At 40.1% G+C, this 26,735-nt stretch overlaps 3 protein-coding genes across 6 annotated transcripts; all 3 read left to right on the top strand.

The window, feature by feature from the left end:
• Positions 1–429: 429 nt before the first annotated feature.
• Positions 430–10,801, top strand: LOC110064080 (retinoic acid receptor RXR-alpha-like). Of its 4 annotated transcripts, none has more exons than XM_020771086.2 (6): positions 430–647; positions 6,879–7,145; positions 7,850–7,991; positions 8,390–8,556; positions 8,678–8,899; positions 9,752–10,801. In XM_020771086.2, exons 2-6 carry the CDS (start codon positions 6,908–6,910, stop codon positions 9,991–9,993), a joined length of 1,011 nt encoding a protein of 336 aa, XP_020626745.2. In that variant the 5' UTR covers positions 430–647; positions 6,879–6,907; the 3' UTR covers positions 9,994–10,801. The 4 variants fall into 4 exon arrangements, with proteins under 4 accessions (XP_020626745.2, XP_020626743.2, XP_020626744.2 ...); XM_020771084.2 differs by lacking the exon at positions 430–647 and adding an exon at positions 1,869–2,122; XM_020771085.2 differs by lacking the exon at positions 430–647 and adding an exon at positions 4,141–4,212.
• Positions 10,802–15,271: 4,470 nt separating this feature from the next.
• On the top strand, positions 15,272–19,372 carry LOC149102364 (histamine H2 receptor-like). The gene is made up of 2 exons (XM_089275496.1): positions 15,272–15,646; positions 17,238–19,372. The coding sequence occupies exon 2, from the start codon at positions 17,260–17,262 to the stop codon at positions 18,205–18,207; it is 948 nt and encodes a 315-aa protein (XP_089131622.1). The 5' UTR covers positions 15,272–15,646; positions 17,238–17,259; the 3' UTR covers positions 18,208–19,372.
• Positions 19,373–23,878: 4,506 nt separating this feature from the next.
• Positions 23,879–26,220, top strand: LOC149102363 (histamine H2 receptor-like). Its single transcript, XM_089274561.1, has 2 exons — positions 23,879–23,893; positions 24,785–26,220. The coding sequence occupies exons 1-2, from the start codon at positions 23,879–23,881 to the stop codon at positions 25,751–25,753; spliced, it is 984 nt and encodes a 327-aa protein (XP_089130687.1). The 3' UTR covers positions 25,754–26,220.
• The last annotated feature ends 515 nt before the right edge of the window (positions 26,221–26,735 follow it).

Here is a 26,735-nt window from a genome sequence, read left to right as displayed (position 1 = left end):
CAAGGAGAAATATCCGAGCATGTTTTCGCGCCAGATGGAGGCTATCATTTTCATTATTATTCTTCAAATATTTTTCGCAACATGTGCGGTAATATGTATGGGTTATTGACCAAGTGTGAGGTCAAGATAGCTGGATATTGGCCAAGTTCTTTTTTTGCGTGTTTATGGACCTCGACTCTGTCTCGGTCCATAAACTCGCAAAAAAAGAACGAGACCAATATCCAGCCATCTTGACCGAACAAGCTTGGTCAATAAAGGATTTATTATACGGCTTTCGGCGAAATTTTTCTTGCGGGACACGGCAGGTAGTCCCGAGCGGGATAGTCCCGAGCGGCAAGATAGCTCCATCCTACCCGCTCGGGTAGCCAATCACAACGCAGGATTTGACTCATCTTGCCCGCTCACGGAGCTAGCCATATAACAACATTCGGATATTCCCCAGTTTTAACTGGGGCATAGGGGCACATTCGGTCTTGGGGCAAGTTCAGTCGCATAACGCGTTTAGACCAACTGCGCGCGAACCAAATCATTTGATGGATAATAATGATAAAGTTTGATAAAAAAAAGACGTGCAGCTGCGTGCAGGTGACTTGACCCAAAGGCAAGCGGAAATGGTCAAACATTCCATCAAGTCACCCTAAATTCAGGTAACGGCTTTGCTGTCAATTGATCGCTCAGTGGCTTCAGCAAATAAGTCCATTAAGTTCGAGATGTCACGTAGGAACAGAATTACCTTTAAGATTACAAATTCAGTTCTTCTCTCGAGTGCGAACGAAGCAATGCAACCCATCCAGGGAGAGTAGAAATACTCCTAGTCGTTTCATGCTACGGAAACCGGCCCATCAGCCCTAGCTGGCCTGATGGGCCAGTCAGGCTCCAGCTTTATTTGCCCACTACTTTCATCTTATACTGGAAACTTCTGATAAGCCTTGCCTTATACAACTTCATAAGATGCGGTTATGGGTGGGCTTACTCCGATCATGGTACATCAAAGGAACTCATGAATCCATGGCCAAAGTGGATTCATCAGTTCCTTTGATGCACCATGATCTGACTGATCTTGGATCACTGATCCTAATCGAGATAACTCAAAAGGAACGCAAGCTAAGAGGGAGGGAAAAAATGTTTCGAAATGAGACGTTTTATCTTCTTATCTTGGGAACAGGAAACACACAGCACGTAAGGAAACAGATACGCGAGGCTCAGAGGTCATTTTAAGTTAGTTGGTCACGTCACTCGTCATACAACTTTAAACGTTTTCTTTATGGGCCGGGTTACCAAGGCGGCGTCAATACAATAATAACTAAGAAACGAAAACTTTCGCCTTTTAACCCGAAACTGGATGTTAAATGGTAAATTTACCATTTTAGTCATCTAACTGTTCGCTACAACCGAGAGGCGAAATAGGCAAGGCACTGAATTAAAAGCTTCCTTTCGTGTCGGCGTTTTGCCTGTTGACTACGAAATTTTACCCTTGGCAAATTGTGTTCGTTTCGTTCCCAGTCTCATCGGTTTGCTTGTGAAACAGAGACAACAGAAAAAGAAAAAGAAAGCGTCCAGGGGATTTTTACGTGTACCAAGCGGAATAACATTTACGAAGCATGCTCTTCACATAGCAAGATACACCGTGCCAAAAGCCGAATCTTTGAATAAGAAATCGCTTGTTTATAAAAAGCTCACATAGCGCTCGATTGATGACTTCAGGGGGGTCTCCAAATTAAAAATCAAACTTTGGAATAAGTGGCAGTGGGGCGAACTTTCAGTTGTTCTTTGATGATGTAAATAAATTGCCGTTATCATAATTATCTTGTCACAATTCACATGAACGCTTCCTTTGATAATGCAGAAAATTAGTTCAGCTTACTTTAAAAGCTGCGTTGCTACTGACATATTTTCATTTTAAAGTGGACAAAGGAAATAATTTATCGGTTAGCTTGCCAAGGCGTGTCCGGCTGTTTTTTTGTTTTGTTTTTAAGTCCAGTCCCTTTAGAAGAGATCTTTCAATACTAAAAACGTGGCGGTTGTAACGTGCTTTAACTTTTCGTGAATTTTTCAGTACTGAAGGACGATTGGAAAGTGCTCAGGCCGCTGGCATTTAACAGACTAATTTTGTCAAATTTTGGTAAGTTGATGGACTTTGGTCATGTGAGAATTCGTATCGGCAAAAACCGATCGAGGTAGGCTGAACGGATAACGGTAAAGACGCGGCGAGAATAATTAATAAATTTGCCTTTGACTAGAGTAGGTATTGGGATATTTTCGGGACATAGATCGAAGTTCCGCTCAGGGGTTTTATCAGTTCCTTTATTTTATATTTAAACTGAAACGACAGGAAGTCAGTCTAGTCAAATTATACCGATTATATTTCTTATTAATAATTCCCGTCTCCAGCAGAGTTGATCTGAGTCTCAAAACTGTAGCTTGAATGGAGTAGTTTGAGTTCAGTATAAGAAGAAGTTAAAATTTGTGTTTTCTGTACAAATAAGCTAGCCGAGAACGCTACAGCTGAGAAATTCGGAAACCAAATTTTATTGAACAAATTTTGTGTGGCTGAAACAGTCGCGCGGACAGCTACTGACCCGAGCGGCAAGTTCTCGCCTTTGTAATCCCGGCTCTAAGTACTGTTTTGGACTTAACTCAATCGATGAAGCCGAAACAAGCCGGATTTTCAAACGAAGTCTCGTGAAGATAATAATGGCTACTGATATGAAGATTTGGCGATGTTAAATAATGGCGAAAACCCTTTGCGCGCGAAACGCGGCTCAAAATGTAACTGCATCAAGAAAAACTTTACTCTTTGTTTTATCTTGTTTTCTACTTGAATAAACGCATTCACAGGTCAAACTACCAAGAGCCTGAAACACGGCTCCCTTTTAACATAATTTTGCTCAGTCAGCTTGTACTATCACATAAAACTTTCGGGTAATTTTTGGTGCTTAACTATGCAGAAATCCTGAAATAGGGATTAACTGAAACCTTTCCGAGCGATCACGAACTTCTGACATTTCAGTTCAATAAGGTTAGATTTTCATTTCGAACTATCCGTCCTTAGGCGCTGGGCTAAGTATTAACCACCAGAAAGAAGAAAGAAAAAACGAAGTAGGTTCATGGGTTCAGCGGGAAACAAAGAAAGCCATTTTGTCAGTCTATATTGAAAAAGAGAACGTTATTAGAATTGGAATAAGATGTAGTTGCCAGAGCTTGTTTTGGCAAAACGGCTGGCGCAAACATTCCCTCTTCAAACAGAGTCGTTTTGCGGAAAGACTGGCTTCCAGTTATGCTTTACCATATAGTTCAGGTGCGTTGGTAGTCAATCGGCGAAAGAGGGTATAATTGTGAGGATGTTAAATAAACATTTTCGCCGGAAAGGCTCCTTTTTAAATGTTGAGGCAAACATTCCCACTTCAAACAGAGTCGTTTGGCGGAAAGACTGGCTTCCAGTTATGCTTTACCCTACAGTTCAGGTGCGTTGGTAGTCAATCGGCGAAAGAGGGCATAATTGTGGGGATGTTAAGTAAACATTTTCGCCGAGAAGGCTCCTTTTTAAATGTTGAGGCCTAGGTATCCGCAAAAAGTCGTCCATGTGTCAGGGTATTTTTATTCTCTAATAAAACGGCCTCTGTTTATCCTTACGATGTGTAATTTTGCTCTCTGCGGGGTCGATCACTCTATATCGCCAATATGCTGCAGAGTCTATTCAACAGCAAACTAGTTTAACTTGAAAAGCTTTCGTCCTGAAAAATAATTGAAAAAAACCCTTCTCGCTGGCAATTTCATTTGTTTAACGTACTGTAAATACTAAGGGAAATGACTTTGACGCCTTAAACCTCACGTTTTTTCTCTTCGCGGAATTTTACGATCGAGTAATATGAAAATAATATCTTAACGAGACAAACAGTAACAATCAAACATTTACATAAAGCTTACAAATTTTATTTAAATTCTTGCTAACGAAATGAGAATTGCAACAGCTGTAGTACTGCTGTTTCCTAAACTAACAATGAAACATTTATCCATCTGTCTTATCTTTCCCATCACTTCCCACCGGCAAAAGCATTTAACAATAAATATCCAACTCATTGGCTCTTGCAAATGGAAATTGATTTTAAAATTTGAGTTTGTAATTAGGGATATGATATTTTGCGCAGAACTCCTTTTGAGCCGAAAACGTTCACAGGAAATTAGCTGATGACGCTTTGTTTTAATGCGCAGGTAATTTATTACACTTTTTAGCTCAAGGAGTTAAGGATTGACTCTCTCTCTCTCTCTCTCTCTCTCTCTCTCTCTCTTTTCGTATCAACGCCAATCGCCATTTTCCCGTCGTCGTTGATTCGTTCAGCACGTCTCATAACCTTTGCGTTTTGTTGGCTTTCGTCAACTTTTATCTCTTATACTCGGTTAGGAAACCGAGAAACTAAACTGTCGGGAGATTTTCATTGTGGTTAACCAGGTAGGTGAAGCTTAATTGAACGCGTTTTACTCGACTGGGCCGAATTAAAAGAAAATTTACCACATTGGACGTTTTAATTCGAAGACTGTAAAGAACTAACCGGCAAGCCAAAACGACGGCCAATTTACTTCACTATGGTAAACATAAAGTTTGTTTAGCGAATATGTGTGCAGGTCTTCCAAAAAGGTTAATTACTCCGGCTTGTTCATGTGGAAATCTAGTTGGCTCAAGAAAAACTTCCTTGTTTATTACAACACCGTCATTATAAACTGTACGTTGCGAACTACATAAACACGCTGAATTTAAAATGTACAGTCGAAAACAACTTGTCATGTAGTCTTTGATTTTACCCAGGTCGCCTTTTGACATCACCTGCCGACGCTAGTCGAAAAAGGCCTACTTCGGCCCGGTGAATGAAATATCATTTATTTCTCTTTAGGAGGAAAATTTAATTTTTCAAAAAGGTTACTGAAAAAGCCATACCTGCAATCAAAACAGCAATTAAAATTCCTATTGAAATGAAAATGTTGTTTTCTCGATATAACAATAACAACGTTACTCGACATATGTAATTTTCACAGAATTTCTGTGCTCACTCTATCACAAAGATATTCTTTTCTACACGCTATGATTAGGCGCTGTTCACATGATCTGCTCAATCAATATGGTAAGCTACTGGCGATTCTATTTTGAAGAATATTAATTAAGGCAGTCTGTATGAGTGAAGAAGCCGTGAAAACAGAAAAATAATCATTGTAAGCCTTGTTCAAGGGTTTTCCAAGTCTTAGATTAACTATCTGTTCGATCGGCGACGTTGTGTAACACGGACAAGTATTAAATCCTTTCAACTGCAGTTTGTTAGTGATCAATGATCAATTTCTCTGTAGCATTTCCATTCAAAGACAAGCATCTTAGTCTTAAGAATTTGGCAACCAATAAAGTATGAAAGGATGTTTTGATGGCCCTTTTTCACCAACACTATTGTCCCAGGCAAGTTAGCTAGGTTGTTTGGATTGTCGGCCAAAGTGTTTATACGTACGCGAAAGAAAAGCTGATAAAAGGGAGAAAAGAATTGAAGAGACTAGATCTAAGACTGGTATAATTTTCTTCGGTTGCTCGAGTCAAGACAAATTGGAAATAGCAGTTGTCCTTCAGTATACAATGGTGTCTATATAATAAATTCACTGATTCCCAAAACCGGCCAGATTCAGTTGATCCATGCCAACTCGGTTAATCTCCGCCTAAGCTGACTAGGTTATCGAAAATCGACTGATTTCTGATCGCAAACTCCATGCAGACAGACTGTGGCTAAATGTATGGTAATAACGAATGTCCTCGATGAAATCTCCTCGTAATTTCGAACAAAAGCCTTTTTGATTTTTGTTCTTAATTTTTTTTCTATAGGATCATTTAGTAACTATATGTGTGAAATCTTTTCTCTAGTTTATTTTTTGCATTTTTTTGCATTGCATTGTTTACATTTAGCTTTAAGTTTTGTCTGCATGAATGAAATGGTTGTTGTTGGTTTTTTTTGGTTTTATTGCATTGTTTTATAAAAGAAAGAAAGAGCTTCCCACTTTATCTGCAAATGTATCTTTAATTCAACTCAATTTTAAAATGTCATGCAACCGGCCATTTTTACAATACTACCTTTTGGTTTCTAACAGCCTCACTCACTTGTTTAAGGCTGTATGAATACTTAAGCTTAATTTCTATTTTCTGCTCCTTATACAACAAAGAATACATTAATTAACCTTTAAGAGAAACGACGTATGTCCCTAGATTGCGGGCAGATGAGATCAGTTCGTTCTAATAAAAGTGCCTTGTAGTCGAACGTCTTACATGCAGTTAGTAAGTGTATGATAAATTAATGCATCAGCCAATCGCTTAGACCTAGTTTACACTAGCGACATCACGACATAAACGACATAACGACACAATGAAATAGTCGACATAATAGCTTATGTCGCAATGTGAACATCGACATAAACGCATAAGGAAAAGATCACTTCAATGTCGTTATGGCATGGTATATGAACCTTATGTCGTTATGTTCGTGCTGTTAAGCCTGGTTCACACTAGCGGCATAACGACATAACGACATTGACATAACGACATAAGGAAAAGATCAGTTTTATCTTTATGTCGACATGTTCATGTTGTTATGTACAATATGTCATTATGTCTACATGTTCACACTACAAGCATAACGTCCTTTTTACGTAGAGATAACGATCTTTTTATTTCGTTCGTGACAATGTCGTTATGTCGTTATGTCGCTAGTGTGAACCATGCAGTCTTTATGTTCTCATTATGTCAGGATGTTCACACAACAAACATAACGACATAACGTTCTTCTGATGTCGTTATGGTATGTCAATATGTCGCTATTGCAAACTAGGCTTAATGACTGAGCTGCTTTTTGCAGGGATCACATCAACAAGCCAATAGCAAGAGATGGAGAAATCATACACCACAAACCGCATCTGTGCCATTTGTGGGGATCGCTCATCAGGATTTCACTACGGCGTACAAAGCTGTGAAGGATGTAAGAGTTTCTTCAAGCGAACTGTCCAAAAACAACTACATTACACATGCGTGGAGAGCATGTCATGCCAGATTGACAAAAATAACCGGATAAGGTGCCAGTTTTGCAGGTTTCAGAAGTGCTTGTCCCTAGGAATGCTCAAAGAAGGTAAAGACAACTAACCAAGCAGATCACTGCATACACTTTGATCAATTTCCGCTCCACGACTGTCCCATAGTCCCTTATAGGTAAGGTAAAGGGTACAGTCTGTATACGAGCCAAGCTGGTACTTATCCCAGTTTCAGTGGCATGAAGCGACTAGGAGTATTTCTACTCCTCCCTCGATGGGATACCAGTGCGTCGTAGGGTTACCCCCCAGCATTAAGTTCGTCGATACCCATTTATACACCTGGGTGGGGATGGAGAGAGGCACTGTAAGGGTAAAGTGCCTTGACCTAAAAGCACAACATAATGTCCCCGGCCAGGGTTTGAACCCAGACTGCTGGGCCAGAAGTCGGGTGCACTAACTATGAGGCCACCGCGCCTCCACTGTCCCTTTTAGGCATTCACACTAAATGAGCCTGCCTCCAGGGCCCGCGATAATTGCTTAATTATTGCAATTATTATACATCCGTAGATGGTGGAGATAAATTATGTTATGGAGATGGGTTGATTTTGAACACAGGACGTGACCAGCTCCCAGTTGGCTTGATAGCTCAGTTGGTAGAGCACTGCATCGCAGAGGTCATGGATTCAAATCCTGTTCAAGCCTGATTTTTTTTTTTTTTTTCATACTTTAATTTCACAACTGCTTAAGTTGTGTGTATAACTGCGATGATCAATCATGTCTTCATGTGGTATTCCTTTATCAGCTGTACGAGAGGACAGAGCACCTGGTGGCAGACCACGAATCAAGTCATTAATTGGAATGAAAGAAAACGCTGACACATTTGTGTCATCTGAGTTGATTACACAGCTTATCCAGGCGCGCCCTGATGCCACACCAAAAAGAAGGTTGGTAGATCTTATTCGATTTCGTTTGCGATGCAAAATAGATGAATTATGTTTAATGTTATAGATTTGTGTTTTTTGGCCTCTGATTGGTTTGAAAGCTGTGCAATAGGCGTTATCGTTTTTTCTTTAACCGGTGGGGAGCAAATCCAAAACTAATTGTGAATGGAGTAACAGCGTTTTCCGTCGCGTTACTCGGTTCTCTGTTAGAGTTTTGCTAGGTTTATAATTATTTGCTTTTTGGTTATTTTCTTTGCGTTAGCTGTGCTGTGATTCCTTTGGGTCTAGTGAAGTTGTTACACCACTGGAAATGCTGGCTAAAAACGCATTACCTCTAATGCATTTTTATTCGAAGTTTGTTTTGGATAAGTTTGTATTCATTATAACATTTTCGTTAACAGACCAGACTACTTGGAACTAGGTTTTGCCGATATCTACCCTTTGAACCCTGTGGAAATCGTTATGGAGTTGGTCCTACAGGAAGTAGACTTGATAGTGGCTTGGGCATATAAAGTTCCCGGATTCGGAGAGCTGGATCGGGACGATCAAGCCAGTCTGGTGTCCACAGGTACGAAGAGAATCATTCTTAAGTTACTCAGGTCTGTTTGCCCCCTGTGGCACTTTAAGCCCCTCGAAGATAACCACAGGAATATACACATAAATTAAAAGTATTTCAATTTTGTTCATAGCTTTGCTCGAATTATTGGTTCTTCGTATATGCCAGCGGTCCGGTGCTCATCAGGGCTCAGTGCTGTTAGCTAAAGATGTGCTTCTTAATCCCGAGCACTCTTTTAATATGGTCCTTGAACAGTGGTCCTTACAACTGGCGTGTTTCGCTTATAAGCTGCTAAGCTTGCAGCTTGACATGGCGGAGTTTGCCTGTGTGAATGCCATTATGCTATTTGAGCAAGGTGAGCTTCCTTTTTATTGATATTGGACAGTATGAAACCTCTGCTTTGAAAGCTGGCGGCCATTTTATACTTGTGGGCGTTCGAACCATTCTGAAATTGATTGTTGCCTCTGTTACATGACTAAACTTGGCATTTTTACGTGAAATTAGGTCAAGAGATGCGCATGAAAATCGTAGTATTATATGAAAAGTTTAACACTGGAGATCAGTCAGCAAAAGAGGAAGACAAACAACTCGCAAAGTACTTGCACAGAATGTTTCCTTTCACGAGTTTACTAGCTCCTTGGTGCTAAGTGTTGCGGAAAAAAGGCTATCGATCAATTGGTTGCTTGCTTAATTGATCGATTGCTTGACTGACTGGTTGTCTGACTGTCTTACTGACTGAATGACTGACTGACTAACTAGCTGACTGAATGACTGACTGACTGACTGACGGATAGACTGACATATTGACTGTCTAACTGACTGTCTGATTTATTGTATGACTGAATGACTGACTGACTGATTGACTCTCTAACTGACTGACTGTCTAATTTATTGTATGACTGAATGATTGACTGACTGACTGACTCACTGACTGACTGACTGACTGTCTGATTTATTGTCTCTCTGAACAACTGTTTGATTGACTGATTCATGATTGACTGATCTATAATTGACTGATGATTAATTGATTGATTGCCCGAGTATCTGGCTACTTGATTGAAGTTGTCTACGGCAAAAAGAGGTGATCAACAGGAAAATAAATTAGCTTTAACTTTGCCAAAATATACATGACAGGGTAAAAAATATATCCCCTTAATATTTCTTTTAAGTTTACTTATACGTGTACATAATTTTGCTTTTCTTACAGAGACAAGTTCAGGATTAAAAAACAGAGAGATGGTGGACTTCATCCTAAATCGTTCCCTTGACGCATTGCGGGACTATATCAAGTGTTCGTATCCCGACAAGCCAAGCCGCTTTGCTCACATTTTGCTCAGACTTCCGACACTGAGAGGTGTGTGCTCGAAGATGGCACACGAATGCTTGTTCGCGCAATCTTTTCTCAACCTGGCTCTTCCTCAGGTGCGGTCGTTTATTTTGCAAAAATGACAAGGTAGAAGAAAAAAAAGCGATTGAGCGATTTTTGTGACTCGTCCGATGGACCTCAGGCTATCGTGTTATCATGTTGCATTAGCGACACTAAGCTGAAGATGGGTAAATAGGTGCACAATGAGCACACTTTGCAGTCCCATTTATAGATGTGTTAGTAAGTACCGATAAATAGATTTGCAAGGCCTGTGTATGTTTTACGGCCCATTTCGCGTAATTGCTCAGTTAGATTACTATAACGAAATATGATCAAGAATTAATAAAAAGGTACGCTAGGCGCACGTGTGTCTAATGCGACTCGTGTATTGGGTAATTGCATGAACTGAAAAAATATGGGTAAGAAAGAGTAAATAGGTACTCATATAGAGGGGCACCATTTTGTAAGTCCTTAATTGACTGCAGTAGAGTGCTCTTTTCTCTTTTTAAATAAAATTATTATTATCTATTTCATGATCTACTGTTTAGTCCGCTAGTGCGCGTGTGGTTCACGGCCGGCTCATGCAATAGATGGCTGTTAGTGGGACTGTATCAACCGAAAGAATGTTAAGAAAGTGGCAGTACGTAATATATACAGCTAGCCAAGGGCTGGCTTCATGCGCCAGGATTTACTCCTCTACTAGTTAATAATTTTAGATATTGAATGATCAAATCAAGTAACTGTAAACAGCATATTACAGAGTCGTATGTAAGGTATTTAGCCTAAGCATCTGCAATGTACCAGCGAAAAGGGCTTCATTATTTGTTAAGACGACAACAAATTAGAATGTACTAAAATGAACAAATAAACAAATAGAGTTGATTGAGCGTACACATCTGTTGCCTTTCACTAAATCTAGTAGCGCTGTATTAAGAATGCCGTTCTCCGATTGGCTACGCTACTCACCATCAGTTTTCTGTTGTATTAGGTAGTGAGCAGCCTAGCAGTGTGCGCTTGTAACAAAACCGGCGGCCACTTCTTTGCGATTTCGAAGTGTCTGTGAGCCCGCTGCGCCCTCGTCAAATACCACGCAGTCAAAATCTTGAGCTCGTAATCTTATTGTTGAATATTCTATTTTTTATCAGCGGCTGACGAAGAAAGAATAATATGTTGAACTCAAAGTTCGTCGTACAAACTAAATGCCATTCACATCAGCCACATAACCTTTCTGTGGGCTAAAGTTTCAAACCCTACAGACTTAGGGTTACTTGAGATGTAGCTTGCTTACTTCACTGAGGCAACTTGGAGCCATCTGGCACACGTGCTCCCCTCACCCCGAGACAATGATACTTTAATTATGCTAAATTTGTTTTGACTTTGCCATGATTCGCTGGTGAGTTACTCCAACCCCTGCCTCGAGCTAACACTCGATTATACATTTTGATTGACAATAGAACATTTTACGGTTGTCCGCTAAGTGACCTTGCCTTTGAGAGTCAGCAAGGCTAGCTGGAGGTGACCTTGTTTTGATACAGACCTCACTGCTTTTGATGTGTAAATCAAGTTGTTCTTATACTGACTAGTTGGCATTTACATAAGAAAATCAGAGAAGTCTGTATCAAAGCAAGGTCACCTCTAGCCTCGCTTGCATTCATAGGCCAGGTAATTGAGCACACAACTGAAATTGTCTAAACTGGTCTATTGAGGACCAGGTTGAACCGGTTGAGGGTATGACATTTTCAAACCAGGTGTCAGTTTTCCTGTCATTTTTCTTCATGCAACGTGCCATTACACTAAGTAATCTTTACAAGACAGTATACATTACTGTAAGGAAACAGACGTATGCTTTTGTTTACTGTTCCTCATTGTTCCTTGTCTGCCCCCGATTCAAACGAGAAACTGAGGGTGGAAGGTCTTCCTCAGTATCGACCAGCCGCCTCTGAAATATGACGCCTGCCCATATTAAAGCCAACCTAATCTTAAATGCTTCAAAAAATCCATTTTTAAACACTTTATGGACAGTTATAAGGAATTGGACCATTTTATCATCTAAGTTTTCAATTTTCTTGTTTTAATTATTAGCCTTGATCCAATGCTTTGCTTTTTAATATTTTAGTGCGTCTTATATCTTAGTTTTTTGTTATCGTTGCATAGAGAATCCTTCTATATTTATTTTTAATTTTTAACGTCATCTTTTTATTCTGTAAATATTTATACGAGGGCCACTGGGTTTTCAGTGATTACTCGGAGAAATGGATAGTGGCCGCCTAAAAGAGGTTGGCAGTTTAATACAGGTAAAAACAATAGAAAAGCCCTCATCGGGACTTTGATTACTGGCCGCCTAATAGGGGTGGCCGTTTAACAGGTGGCCGCTTAATAGGGGTTCTACTGCTCGACTGTTCGACCGTTCGACTGAGTTTACTTTTATTTACTGCCGATTGCTTGCGGTTAGCATTTATTTACTGCTGTTTGCTTGCGGTTAGCATTTCAGGAGTGAAGGGGAAGGTGACTAAATGTGTCTCACCATGAATTATATGCCCATAAACCCTAGTATACATCAGTATACTTTTCCTTACGCATTGCGTCTACGGATTCACTATACTTATTATACTTTCCATTTCACGTAGTGCAAGACTTCAAAAGGAGTGTTAGTTTCGGACATAAAAGGAAGGAATATGTACAATAGGCCATTTTACAGTTGTGCGCTTAGTTATATGAATGCAAAAGAGGCTGGAGGTGGTCTTGCTTTGATACAGACCTCTCTGCTTTTCTCATTGAAATGCAAACTAGTAAGCATAAGAACAAGTTGATTTACACAGCAAACGCAGTGACGTCTTTATCAAACCAAGGTCATCTGCAGCCTCGCTGTCATCCAAAGGCCAGGTCACTGAACAGACAACTGTAAAATGGTCTATTGCACTTCACGCCACATGTTTATGTGAATTTCAATAAACTGACGAAACTGACAACGGCCATCCCCGAACCTTTCGGCTTTGTCGCTTACGCCTTTTTTTTGTAGGACAGCCTCCCTCGAATCAGCTATGTATCTTGGCATGAATTTTGTATAGTATTTTGATGAATTCATTAAAATGTTTTGTGATTAATGATGTTTTGCTTAATTATGTTGAGAGTTCAATAGCCCTTTCCACAGCTAACTTTTCTCATTTGAATCACAATATAATCCAGCATGTATATGGGGCAATTTCGAACAATTTTGTAATTGTAGTCTCAGCCCGAAATTGCCTCTCATCCACATTGGATTTTGGTTTTGTGATGCAAATGAGCCAAGCTAACCGTGGAAAGGGCTACTATCTGCTTTACTCGGATTTATTTTCACATTCTAATTTCTTTAAATACTTTCTGGGGATCCACTAAGTTTGTTCTATTTGACTGTGTTAGTGCTGTTTTGGTACCAAGCTACGAGCACTTCCTCCTTTTCTCAGCCTTCGAGATTGTCATGAATTTATATGCAAATCAAATTTTTTAAATTAAAATGCTAATAACTGAGCCTCATCCAGAAATTGCCTTGATGCACAACTTTAATTAAAATTGGCTCAACTTGCCTCGTTGAGCACTGCCTGATTACTGAAGAAGATTACATAACTATATCAGTTGGAATATAACATCAGTCGTATCTTACTTAATAATATAAAATCAACTTGTAACGCGATGTGTTTACAAGTCACTCGCATTGCCTTTCGATGATAACAGGATTAAACTGTTGATCCTGGCAACAGTCCAGGTGGCCGTCTCTGCAGGGCTGCATAAAACCCCACACACATATATATATATTTGTTTTCACAAAGGTGGGTAATTCAGTGCTTCGCAGTAAACTGCTGAATTCAAAAGGTAAGTTTTCTAGATTTTTAGACCTCTTTTAACAAAATATAACCTACTATCTATTACTTTAGCTTAGGATGCAATGTGTTATTTAGAGATCAACATAGAATGTCTATGTTCAGGTGCAGTTATACGTCAAAGCATAATTTTATGTTTACTGTTGCATTAAGATATGCAATTTTTTCGTGTAAATATGAGAAGTGCGAAAGAAATTGGCGATAGTTGAAAAACGCCCAAGTTATAGTCCACCCTTGACCTTATCACATGTTTTAAAGTGGTAAAACAAGATTGGGTATGTCCAATATTAACAAGCGGAAAATCCTATTTACCCTGCAGTATTGCTTCCTTAATAATTCCGCCAAGTGTTTCTGCGTTTAACAATTTAGTATTTTCATTCAGGTAACGAAAAAGGAAAATTCCCTACAGCTCTGTTAAATTTTGAGCGGACACTTAACATGTCTCCTGGGAACTCGTACAAAATGTTTTGGGTTGTCTGCCTGGTTTAATCTAGTTTCAAAACAAAATATATTACTTTTCAATATTTATAAACCATCACTTCTAACCTGTTCATATTATGCAGCACCTAAAGCGATGGCTGAACGCTTTTTTTTTTTTTTTTTTCAAACTCATGCGGGTACCCTTTTGGTTATGTTTCATTTTTCCTTCTTTTTCGCTTGTCCCACTGCAAAATATCGCGAGATACCGAAATAAGCATATTTCAGACAATACTATTAAGAACATCAGCAGCTCTTCCCACCCTCCCTCTCTGTTTCCTGGCGGGGGATGGGGGGGGGGGGGGGACTTCTGCTCGTGGTAAATAAGTTTGTATGCCGCTCTTTTAGGACCGTCCTTCATATATGCATCGAACCATTAGCAGTAATGCTGGAAACTAAGCCTGTTAACATTTATTAAAACTCCGAGAAGAATTTTGTCGAGATCTTCAATTACCGGTGCAAGCTCCATTTTAGTTCCTTAAAGCTTATTTCTAAATTTTATCAACCAAAGACGAGTTTAAAATCTTTTTTTTCTTGTTTTGTTATCATTTTCGCTAATTTCTTCGATAAAATTAGGTGCATAATAGGGCTGAAAAATAAAATGAAAAAAGACTCTTCCGGCTAAAAATGTGTCTTCACACTTCACACCTTTAAGAGTCCTTAGGCGTCTCATGATCATGGCGGGAGGAGACTGATCGATGACGACGGCTCATTTTACTGAGTCTCGCCATCTTATGCAGTCACTTTTTTATAGCGAGTCATCCCCCCCCCCCCCCAATCCAACCACCCACACAGCTATTGAGAGTGGTCTCTTAACTTTATAGAGGACATTTATGCGAATAATAGGTCGTTTAAGATGCTTATGAAGCGTAAAATCAACAGCTCCGTATTACGACAAAAGAATAAAGATTCATATCAGACACGCTGCAGTGTAGCGTAGTCTATTTGGCGGTGCTCATTCAAGAAATCATCAACGAATTCAACACGATTGATTAAAAGAGGATAACTACAATCATTAAACGTACACTGAGTCAAACAGCAGCTGCAAGGTGAGCAACTTTCGCGGTGTGAATTAGTTGTTGGTTGGCTTTTCGAGGCGTTAGACAACTAGCAGTCTCGGGAAAATATCATATACATTATAGTTTGTCAGTCGTAACTGGAAATGACGTCAATTAGATAGTCATTTTGCAATCGAAATGCTAGAATTTGAAAGGTACACTTGCCGAAGAATTGCATCATTTTTTACCTCCGGCTGTTTAAACTTGGTAATCATGGCACAATGGCGCTTCCCTTTATACAATCGTGGGATGTTTCACACCGCAATTTGTTCAGCAGACTTGCAAAAGTGCATAGTTTATTACTGAGTAAGGGAAAAGAGAAAATATTGACGGCTAAACGGGAGGTGAGTAAAATTAATATTTTCCTCTAAAAAGCCAAGAGTAACACGAGACTATCTATCAAAAATAATATGTTGTAAGCCCTCATATTTCAAATAAACGAAGATGCCAGTAATGTAATTTACCGGCCTGGTCAGTGAAGACTGTTGGGGCGAAATGTGGCATTTGTAAAATCGTCCGATAACCTGAATTAACGTCGAGTAACATTTTCTGAAAAATATACCAAAACATGGAAACAGCATGATACGAATGCGGCGTCACTTATTCAAATTAAGCTTTCATTTTGTTTATCCGCACACATCCTGTGTAAACAGAGAAAGAAACCAACCAATGGTTTCCTTAAAGAGTTCAGTATAGTGCCAAAAAAGAAAATATTTTGTAAAAAGCTAAAGGTTTTTCAACTGAAACTATAAATCTACTGGAAAGAAAGAAGCTTCAATGAAGCTAAACTATTAAGATTCAAAAACGCATATGAACTGCAAATAAGTAAGTCAGGACGACACGACACAAATTAAGCTTTCATTTTGTTTATCCGTACACATCCTGTGTTAACACAGAAAGAAACCAACTAATGGTTTCCTTAAAGAGTTATTGCCAAAAAAAGATACATATTGCAAAAAGCTAAAATGTTTCAACTGAAACTCCATATCTGCTAGAAAGAAAGAAACGTCAATGAAGCTAAACTGTTAAGGTTCAAAAACACATGATCTGCAAATAAGTAAGTTAGGACGACACGACTTCTTAAACCGCCTTGTCAAGGCGAGAGATGGTTAAAGTTTATTATCATTTTACTCATTTTACGACAATTTACAATGTCAATGGGGTTTTAGTCAATGCAGAGTACGTCAATCGTCGTTCAACACCTATCTATTTTAAAATGGTACCCAGACATAACGTTTTCCTTTACTTTTCTTCATAATCAGTTTCCGAATTGTTTTGAGTGCATTTATCGCTTTTTTGGTGTGAAAATCATGCACTTAGGCTAAACATTCACTATGGTTCCTTGATAAGTTTAGATCCTACGGTAAAACAATACGTTAACTTTTATTGATGCTGTAGGTGTGTTTAGGGAAGAGAGGATAACTAAGTGTATGGGGCAATATATGTAGTTATTATGAGGTGATGATCTGCAGGTGAACCACATTAATTAGACTTCTTTCTAAGAGCAAATTCAACTGCGTTTTTCATCATTTGTGTTTTTACAAAATGATTTCGGTTATTAAACAAATTATTATTATTATTATTACACTTTTTTTGTTTTACACAGCCTTATATAGGTTAGAAGCACCATGTAGTTGTTGATAAAAAACCGCATTACAGGTCATTAGCTAGCTTTCATTTGAATGATCAAAATCTAGAATCTCATCCATAAGGAATACAACCACCTTGTAACACGCCGCTGAAAGGTGGATGCACTTGCAAGCTCGCATGTAAAGCAAACTTTCGAAGTTGCTGTTAGTATATTATGGTAATTTGTTACAACAGTTTTCATTATGTTTCTCGTAAACAGGACGGCAGATATGATAAGTTTGCATGTTAAAATTTATCGAAACGTTCACCAAACCACTCAAGATTGTTGCTATTGTTTGCTTGTAGATCAAGAAACTGAGATCAACGTATGGCTCAAACCCAGTTTAACCTGTTAAACCAGTCGTGCTGGAACTGTTCTACCAGCCTCCCTCAAGGAACAACGACAGCTTCCCATGTCAGTAAACTCCTAGCTGATGATGAAGTGATAATCCTGTCTGTAGTTTGCGCCTTGGCCAGTGTAATGGGAACCTTGGGAAACTTTCTGGTGCTTCTTGCCGTTCGCAAAAACGAACTTCTCCGCACAATACCTGATCTTTTCATCACTAGCCTGGCGTTCTCAGATTTCTCAGTCTGTGCGCTGTTTTTGCCGATGTCAATCTACGCCTTCAACCACAGTGAAAACGAGATCTTCGCAGCTGTAAAAAGTTTCCTTGGTCATACCTCCATGGTCGCTTCCGCCACCAACATGTTTGCAGTAACAGTTGATCGTATCATTGCGATAAGATACCCTTTCAAATACGTCACTATCATGACGACAAGAAATCCATTGGTTGGTATAGTGGTTGTCTGGGTTGTTTCTCTCGTATTTGGCGCCTTGTACGCTCCTAATTTGGTGTCAAGGATGTACCTTGCACTTTACAGCGCCGCCCTGCTACTGACAACCATATTCATGTATATTTACATTTTCATTATCGCCAAACGACAAGAAAACAGAATACAGAACATACAGCAGGCATCTATTGGTTCCACAGCAGAGAAAAAAGTAGCTAAGACCATTTTTACAGTGGTTGGGATTTATGCCTTGTTCTGGCTACCCGTACTCCTGCTACCGATAATTATCAACCCTACAACGGAAGCCGTCGAGTTTCTAAAACGTTTCCCGTGGGTTCAGACTATGCTGGCCTGTAATTCTGCGATTAATCCATACATTTATTGCATGAGAAGCAAGAAATATCGCACAGCATTCGGAAAAATACTGCGAATAGAACGTTATGTTGATCGAAATCTAACAGAACACTCGTTGACTATTCGGTAATAAGTCACCTCTACACAAGTTTGTTACTGACATTAGTTCGACGTACATCTGAAGACGTTCGAAGATTACTGAGAACTTTCGAAGTTTTCCACGATTCAGTTATTTGTTTTGTTTCAGTTTTCTAAATGCATAAGACTGAAGTTTATTTGTCCACACGAGGCCAGTGATCGTTTACGAAAAAGATGCAAGGAATCGTTAACACTTAAAAGCACTTAAAAGCATTAACTGAAACGAAGCCACCAAGGACGAGACTAACATTAAGCATGCTTGATGTGATGTCAGCGTTTACTAATGAATAAGTCTATGCCGGTAGGCACAAAAGAAGACTCCGACCCTAGCTCTAACCGGTCCTAACCTCTGAGTTTAAGAATTTGTCCACTTTGGAGAACGTTAAAGATGATTGTAATTAGGTGTGGGCGAAATACCTAAATATTAGTGAAGGTGTGAGCTCTTATAAGTGTAAACGTATGTGTTGATGTAGCTTAAGATTCAGCTGTCTTGCTAAGTCACAGCTAATTTTGCTAATTTTCTAATTTGCACGTATAAAAGGGAAACACATTTTCACCCTGTCACCATGTCGTATCTTCAAGTGAGTTTTATATGGAGCGTTAAAAGTTAGACTTCTAAAGATGATAAAGTGGCCGTTAATGACTATTAAATAATTTTATGACTGTGAGTTATATAAGATGGTATTGGTAATTATTTTTAGTTAGTTTTAGGTAAAGTACTTTGCCCAGCTGCTGATATTGATCCAACCGTGCTTTTCATTGCGCGCAGAGGACTACATCGAACTCGTTTGACGCATTATCTGTACTCTAAGGAGTCACTGCTCGATAAAAAGATTTTTGATGAGTTTGATAAAGTTGATAACTCGCTATCTTAAACTTTTACGAAGCGCATAAGCCAAAGAAACGTAAGATAAGATAACTTTTATTTAATCACGATGACTGTAACTGCTAAGCATGCATGGCCGTGTAAAGAGACCTTCAGTTAAAAATAACTGTACAAAATCTCCAATCGATGCGAATAAAACGTTAAAGAATTAGGGACATAATATTACAAATTACAAGTTTTCTTTGTATATACAAATTTGTCAAGTCTAAAATTAACGGTTGAGGTTGATGTAGCATTAAATCGAAATAATTAAAAGTATCTGAAGATTTTAGCTTTGTGAAGAGAACTGTGTGGCATGAAATATCCAAGTCAGTGCATGTGTAAATTGGAGCAACGTAATATAAAAGCACACGGCTAAGACAACTACGCAAATGGGAACTACAGTTGACCTCCACTATTAACATGGAAATCGCAGGCAAATAACCACGTAAATCAAACAGGTGAATATCAAGAAAACTCCATACAAAGGCCAAATGGATTTGGGCTTGAGATCGTAAAGATAGAATTAGTCGAGGGATTACACTGCGGAGTTCCGTAATTTCTGTCCCGTAATGCGTGGGAGGCGCGGCGGCCTTATGGTTAGTGCGCTCGTCTCCGGATTGAGCGGTCCGGGTTCGAGCCCTGGCCGGGGACATTGTGCTGTGTTCTTGGGCAAGACATTTAACTCTCACAGTGCCTCTCTCCACCCAGGTGTATAAATGGGTACCGGCGAACTTAATGCTGGGGGTAACCCTGCGATGGACTAGCATCCCATCCAGGGGGGCGTAGAAATACTCCTAGTCGCTTCATGCTACAGAAACCGGGATAAGCTCCGGCCTGATGGGCCACTTGGCTCGCATGCAGACTTTACCTTTACCTAATGCAGCGGATGGAGTGCCTGTCCGCAATGGCTCATGGTTGATTGTGGCCCTTTAAGGGAAACGACGCATAGTTCGAGATGTCGGGGCTTCGGGTTGGCCGATAGGAAGTCACTGAAAAGTATATTCAAGGGAAAATGATTTGAGTTTGAGATAGCGAGGAATTCAAGATAACCGGGTTCGACATAGTGAGGTTCTACCGCAGCTGAATACTTGTTGAAATAACACATCATTAAGTCGCTCTTTCCTGATAACATCATAAGATGGAATCCATCTTTAAAGCATTAAGCGATCGATCGAGTCTGTCGCGGCTTCGGCAGATTCATGCAAGCGAAGGCAGATTCTGCAGTCTCTTACAGCAGCCATACACACCCTCCCTTACCCTAAGAACTAATCTAAGAAATAGTTAATATTAGGATAAGTACGAGCACTTTCTTGCTTTGTTGATCTCAATTATTTCGGGGAGCTGCGCCTGTATAAGTTGTATGTCGCTTTGTGCTTATCTCATACACTAGTTTGTTTTCATCCTTCGGTTAAACCAGCAGTCTAGGACATTGACCGTTTTGTAAATTTCGGGAAAGTCCTTTCAGTATCAAAAGTTGGCTACGTTAAACAAAGCCAAGAGACGATGATAGTCTTCGAAAGGAAAAGAGCGTAACCCTTAGTCGACATCCATACGTAGTGGATAGAAAGAAACCGAAATCAATTTAAGTTTTAATAATCCTCGGGGACAAAAACAGCCGGTCGCGAATTATTAATTTTGTTCTTCGAATTTAATTTCTCACGCCTACGCGTTATCGGAACAACGTTTCGGAAAACCAATTTAATAAACAAGACACTTCCTCTATAACGGCAACAGTATATGGGAAACCCAATTACAATAAGGCAACCTCATCTGCAAACGTACCAGGGGCACTTAGAAGGGGATTTGCTTGAAATAAACAAAAACCGTGTTGAACCAGTTTTTAGGCGGATTGATAGATGTTATATTGGTCGATATATAGAATCAATTCTGCCAATAAGATGCAAAACTGTAACTTTAAAACCTAATACAAACAGCACCCGCAAGGTGTTCAAACTTCCATTTGTGAATAATCGTTTGGCATCAGACAACTAGAATAAGGTAAATGAAATATAATTTTTGTTATCTTAAGAGAAGGGAGACTTTCAAATCGATTAGCCAATGATTCTGTCACGAAAACATTCTAATTAAAGAAAGTAAAACTCTTTTAATTCAAGAGGAAAACGCTCACGGCATTTTAACTTAAGATGGCATGTTTCAATAACTGTGTCATTATATATTCATGGCATTTTTCTTCCCTTCTGCTTTGCACAGACTAATGCAAGTTCTCAGTACATTGAATGTAAAGGGAAAAGAGAGAAACTTCACCGCGGCTAATCAGTAAGGTGAGTAAGATTACAATCTATCACTTTAAATCACTATAACGGTAACGCCTCAGCGTTCAAAGTGCGATTCACTAAGATCATATTAGTAGTCTGCGTTTTGTTGTTAAATACTACTGGGAACATATTTTTCCACACAAAATAAATTATATAATGTAAAGTGTCGTCATTGAGGGATAAGTCAAAGGGTAGCAACAGCAAAACGGCCTGCGTTGTAACTGAACAAGTCAAATACGTTTTCTACTTGCCCATGAGAATTCCCCTCACGCAACTTGTTTGAATGTGGACAAAGCAGACTGCCTTTCGTGAGAGAATTATACAAATAAACCTTGAAAATTAAAGTTACCAAAAACGATATATCATATCATAAAATAATATTGAAAAAACGGGCGACAAAAAATGTGCTTACTTAGAATGGTAAAGTCCAAGATAAACACTGAAAATCCGTGAAGTGTAGCTGAAAGCGAACTGATCTCAAAGCGAAGGCAATGAAGTCAACATGAAACGAAATGTTCAACAGCACTACCATAGCGATGAACGCTTTTACTTTGTCACCCAAAAGAGCGCGACTTTCCCAAAAAATTGCTACCAGTTTTAAAACCGGCGGTCTGTCGACGTTTTCCTTGTGTTTTCTATTTCGTTTTTTGGTAGTGTTAAGAGTTCATTCTTTGTTTGTTTAATAAGGAGATAGGACTAAGTGGAATCTAGCTCGGTCAGTTCTCATATGCTTGACTAACCAAATCGAACAGAAGCACGCGATGGTCATCAGATTTCTTCAATTACGGTTATGACGAAGGAAAAATAATGGGCGACAGGAAGTTCTTTTAAGAAAGTACTTACTTACTTAATCCTCTTCGTTCCTAAGTGGAACATAGGTCCTCAACTAGCGCGCGCCACCTAACCCTATTTTGTGCAGTGCCTTTTGCCTCATTCCACGTAACATGCTTCGCCGCCAACTCTGCCATTCTCGTGCGCCTCCAGCTGTTTTGGGGTCTCCCTCTCTTTCGCTTCCCCTGTGGGTTCCACTCTAGTGCCCTCTTGACTACGTGTCCATCTGGTTTCCTCAGTGTGTGGCCGATCCAGCCCCAAGCTCTCTGTCTTATCTCTTCCTCTATCGGTCGTTGCCCTGTTTGACTCCAAAGGTCCTTGTTGCTGATTTTTCTAGGCCACCAAATCCGCAAGATGTTCCTCAGGCTCTTATTGATAAACACTTGCAACTTCTGCTCCAATCCCTTGGTCAGCCTCCAAGTTTCAGAACCATACAAGAGCACCGCCTTCACATTTGTCCCAAAGACTCTCAGCTTGGTCTTGGTTGTTAGTGCCGTGGATCGCCATATTGGTCTCAGCATCGCAAATGCCTGTCTTGCCTTTCCAATTCGTGCCTGAATGTCCTCGTCAGTGCCTCCCTTCTTGCTTACAATGCTCCCAAGGTATGTGAACTCATCCACTTCCTCAACCCGCTTCCCAGCTACCGACACAACATCACCACGTTTGGTACCAATACGCATCAGCTTTGTCTTGGTGGCATTGATCTTCAGGCCTACCTTCGCACTTTGTACCTCCAAGGCTCGTGTCTTATCCTTCATATCCTGTATTCTGTGCGACAGTAGGGCCAGATCATCGGCAAAGTCAAGATCTTCTAATGATGTCGTAAAGGTCCACTGAATACCTCTTTTCCTGTCAAAGGCTGTCCTCGTCACCCAATCCAGGGCGACCAGAAACAGCAAGGGAGATAGCAGGCAGCCTTGTCTTACCCCGGTCCTCATATCCAATGGTTGAGTCTTCTGTCCATTGTGTACCACCTGTGCGGAGAAACCCTCATAGAGAACTCTGATGATGGTGACTATCTTGTCAGGCAACCCGTAGTGCCGCAACAACCTCCACAAAACATCTCTACTGATACTATCGAAGGCCTTCTCAAAATCGATAAAGTTGATGTACAAGGAGGACTGCCACTCGATACTCTGTTCTATAATAATCCGCAGTGTTGCTATTTGATCCGTGCAGCTTCGACCTGCTCGAAAGCCCGCCTGTTCCTCTCTCAGCTTTTCGTCCAACGCAATCTTGATGCGCTCCAGGATCACTCTGCAAAACACCTTACTTGCCATGTTCAGCAACATAATGCCACGCCAGTTTTTACAGTAGCTCAAATCACCTTTCTTGGGCAGCTTGATTAGCAGACCTTTTCTCCACTCCTCTGGTATCTTCTCCTCATTCCATAACCTGTTGCAGAGGCCCAGGAGAACCTCCTCTGATGTGTCCCCTCCCGCCTTAATTGCCTCTGGTGGAATATTGTCACATCCTGCAGCCTTCCCGTTTTTTAACTTCTTTATAGCATTCTTGATTTCAATACGTGTAACGTGACCTGTCCTGATGTTAAGCTCGTCATTTGGCTCCACCTCTGGCGGGTTGATCGGAAAGAAAAGAAAGTAATCACGTTAATTTCAAAATTGAAGGGAAAAACTTATTTAGGAAACCGTTCTGGGAGAATACAAAAGTGAAATTTCAGTCAAAAGATGGACTTCAATCAGGTAAACGATTGGCGAGTTTTGTGATTTGACGCTTTGAAACTCGGCTGAGACATTTATGATCTTACACCTTGAATGAATGACACTTTATTTCGATACGGTGCATAATTACAGTCAAAGACTTTAGTCTCCCTTATGGCCCCAGGGAAAACTACATTACAACAACACAACAACACCTTGTGATTGAACATGATCGCATTATACTGTGCAATCATGAGTTGACGTTCTTATAGGGCGCTTTTTAATTGGACATGCTGTTGATAATACTTTGTAATTAGACATGTTCTTGTTATATACTTAACAACTGAACGTATTTAATTATAGGACACATATTGTGGCCTTGTTGTCGATACTTTGTAATTGAAAATTACGGTTAGTTGTGAGCGTGAACACATCAGACTTTTTAGTACTTATTCCGAGTGAGAAAGCCAAAGAATTGCGCCGAGACAAAAACATCACTGTCTTTGAATAAGACACCAATCGTAAATACAAGCTTTCAAAGAAGATCTTTTTTCATAAATGAAGTCACGTTGGGATCCGGCAACAATTGCCACCTAACCTATCTCACGCAAAATGCAAACTAAACAATTAAAAATCTGCTGTTTAGCTATGGACGCATTTTGGGAAAAGTGACTTACTTTCGACTAATAATCGGGAGACGGTAGTTTTTGAGCACTTTGTGATAGATATGGAAATGGACTATGAAAGGCGCATAACCAAGTAAGCTAAACAGTAATGGGGTTTCGTAGCCGAATAATTTCACGGAAAGATAAAACTTGTAGAGAACTAGAGTTCATTGTTTAAAAGTTAAAAAAAAACCCTCTGGATTAGTTTTAGAAATGCAGTCCCCACATTCCTAACTGAAAAACTCAATGTTGTTGATGTTGTTTCTAGATCAAGCACGATCTACGTGTGGCTCCAAACCCCTTTAACCTATTTAACCAGTCGTGCTGGAACTGTTCTACCAGCCCTCCTCAAGAAACAACATCAGTTCCTCGTCTGAGTACATTCTTAACTAAAGATGACGCCATAATTCTCTCTGTAGTTTGCGCCCTGGCCAGTTTCATCGGAACCTTAGGTAATTCTTTGGTGCTTTTTGCCTTCTACAAAAATGAAAATCTTCGCAACATACCTGATCTTTTCATCACAAGCCTGGCCTTCTCTGACATCACTGTTTGCGCGTTGTTTTTGCCAATGTCGATCAACTACTTCATCCACAGTTTCAGTACGGGAGGACACGATGACAACGTCATCTTTGACTCAGCGAGGAGTTTCTTTGGTCATACGTCTATGGTTGCTTCCGCGACAAATATGTTTGCAGTGACAGTTGATCGTGTTGTTGCCATACGATTTCCTTTTAAATACGTGGCTGCCATCACAAAAAGACGTGCTTTGGTTGGCATAGTGGTTGTCTGGATAGTTTCTCTTGCATTCGGTTTCTTGTACGCTCGTACGTTGGTGTCAAACATGTACATTGCATTGTACAGTGGCATTTTGTTATTTTCCACCATGATCATGTACATTTACATTTTCATTGTCGCCAAACGACAAGAAAACAGAATACATCAGGGACCTGCATCTCATAGTTCAGTGGCGGAGAAAAAAGTAGCTAAAACTATTTTCACAGTGGTGGGGATTTACGCCTTGTGCTGGCTACCCATGCTTCTACTCCCAGCAATTGCCAACCCTTCAACAAACCTAGCTCAGTTTGGAAAAGGTTTCCACTGGGTGCAGACTTTGCTGGCCTGTAATTCCGCAGTTAATCCTTACGTTTATTGCATGAGAAGCATGAAATACCGCACAGCATTTGGACAAATATTGCGATTGCAACGTTGCATTAAGCCAGTTGATAGCAATCAGTAAACTCACTCAGCGAGATTTTAAGGCTTACTTCTCAACGTGGTAACGAAGTACAGTTTCAGACTCTCGAAGGTCGGCGTATGTTTTGAATGATCGCTGAATACATTTCGAAGAGTTCCGACTGAGGATTTTGCAAGATTATCGAAGACTACCGAAGATAGGCCAGAGTGGCCCAAATAGTTTCCGAAGGGTTTAACATACTATCGTGTAAGCTAGGTTTACGAGTACTTCTGGATATGTTTCGAAGATCGCAAGACTATGAACATCCCTGCCCGGCCCCTCCGGAGTTGTTTTGTCATCTCCCCACCCAGTCTTAATACCTTTAATGCAGCCTTAATGAAACTCAAAGATCCTGGAAACGAGATTGCTTGCAGCGATAATCAAGATGGCGACCGCTGACGATCAATCGAACGTCGTATGGCGACTTGATGATCGAACTGATAAAAGATAAACGAAACACTCGCAGTCTTCGTTGCCATAAGTATTAAGTGAGGGGGGGGGGGACAGGGGGGTGGGAGGGGTACGGGAGGCGGGAGAGGAAAGGGCGGGAAGCGGGAGAGAAATGCGAAACGCAAATTTGTTGAATTCAACAATGCGTTAGAATACTTTCAAAAACAAGAACCCAAAATATATTTGACTTGTATTTAACGTCTTCTCAGTCACTTCTGAGGTTTCTGAGCAAACGAGCAAACGAAAATTTGCGCTTGGGCTGAAAAACAGGCTTACGTCCGGTGAAATAGTAAACCCGTTTACAGTGGTTACGTCGTAAGTCACGAATGTCAAGCGGCATGAGTGCACGTGTCGCGTAAGCTGTCAAATTGCAAAAAGGTGAGACGACATACGTCCATGATTTAATTGTCTGATCCCAATAAACGCCGGACTGGTTACTGGAAATGCGTATACTTTATCAGAACACGAGACAACTTAGAATTAACTTTTGAGACCGTCGTCACTGAAAACGGATTTCAGAAACAAATCTGAAGAG

Source organism: Orbicella faveolata, unplaced genomic scaffold (assembly GCF_042242905.1).
Source record: "Orbicella faveolata isolate gen_17 unplaced genomic scaffold, um_ofav_v1 contig_36, whole genome shotgun sequence".
Lineage (NCBI taxonomy): Eukaryota > Metazoa > Cnidaria > Anthozoa > Scleractinia > Merulinidae > Orbicella > Orbicella faveolata.
The sequence above is the reverse complement of the archived record's forward strand: the minus strand, read 5'-3'. Positions and strand labels throughout refer to the sequence as shown.

Bases quoted from the DNA above. Each gene is read 5' to 3' on its own strand.
- LOC110064080 (XM_020771086.2), top strand. From the start codon at position 6,908: ATGGAGAAATCATACACCACAAACCGCATCTGTGCCATTTGTGGGGAT. The intron at 7,992-8,389 runs GTTGGTAGATCT...TTTCGTTAACAG, and splicing joins GATGCCACACCAAAAAGAAG to ACCAGACTACTTGGAACTAG. The intron at 8,557-8,677 runs GTACGAAGAGAA...TTTTGTTCATAG, and splicing joins AGCCAGTCTGGTGTCCACAG to CTTTGCTCGAATTATTGGTT.
- LOC149102364 (XM_089275496.1), top strand. From the start codon at position 17,260: ATGGCTCAAACCCAGTTTAACCTGTTAAACCAGTCGTGCTGGAACTGT.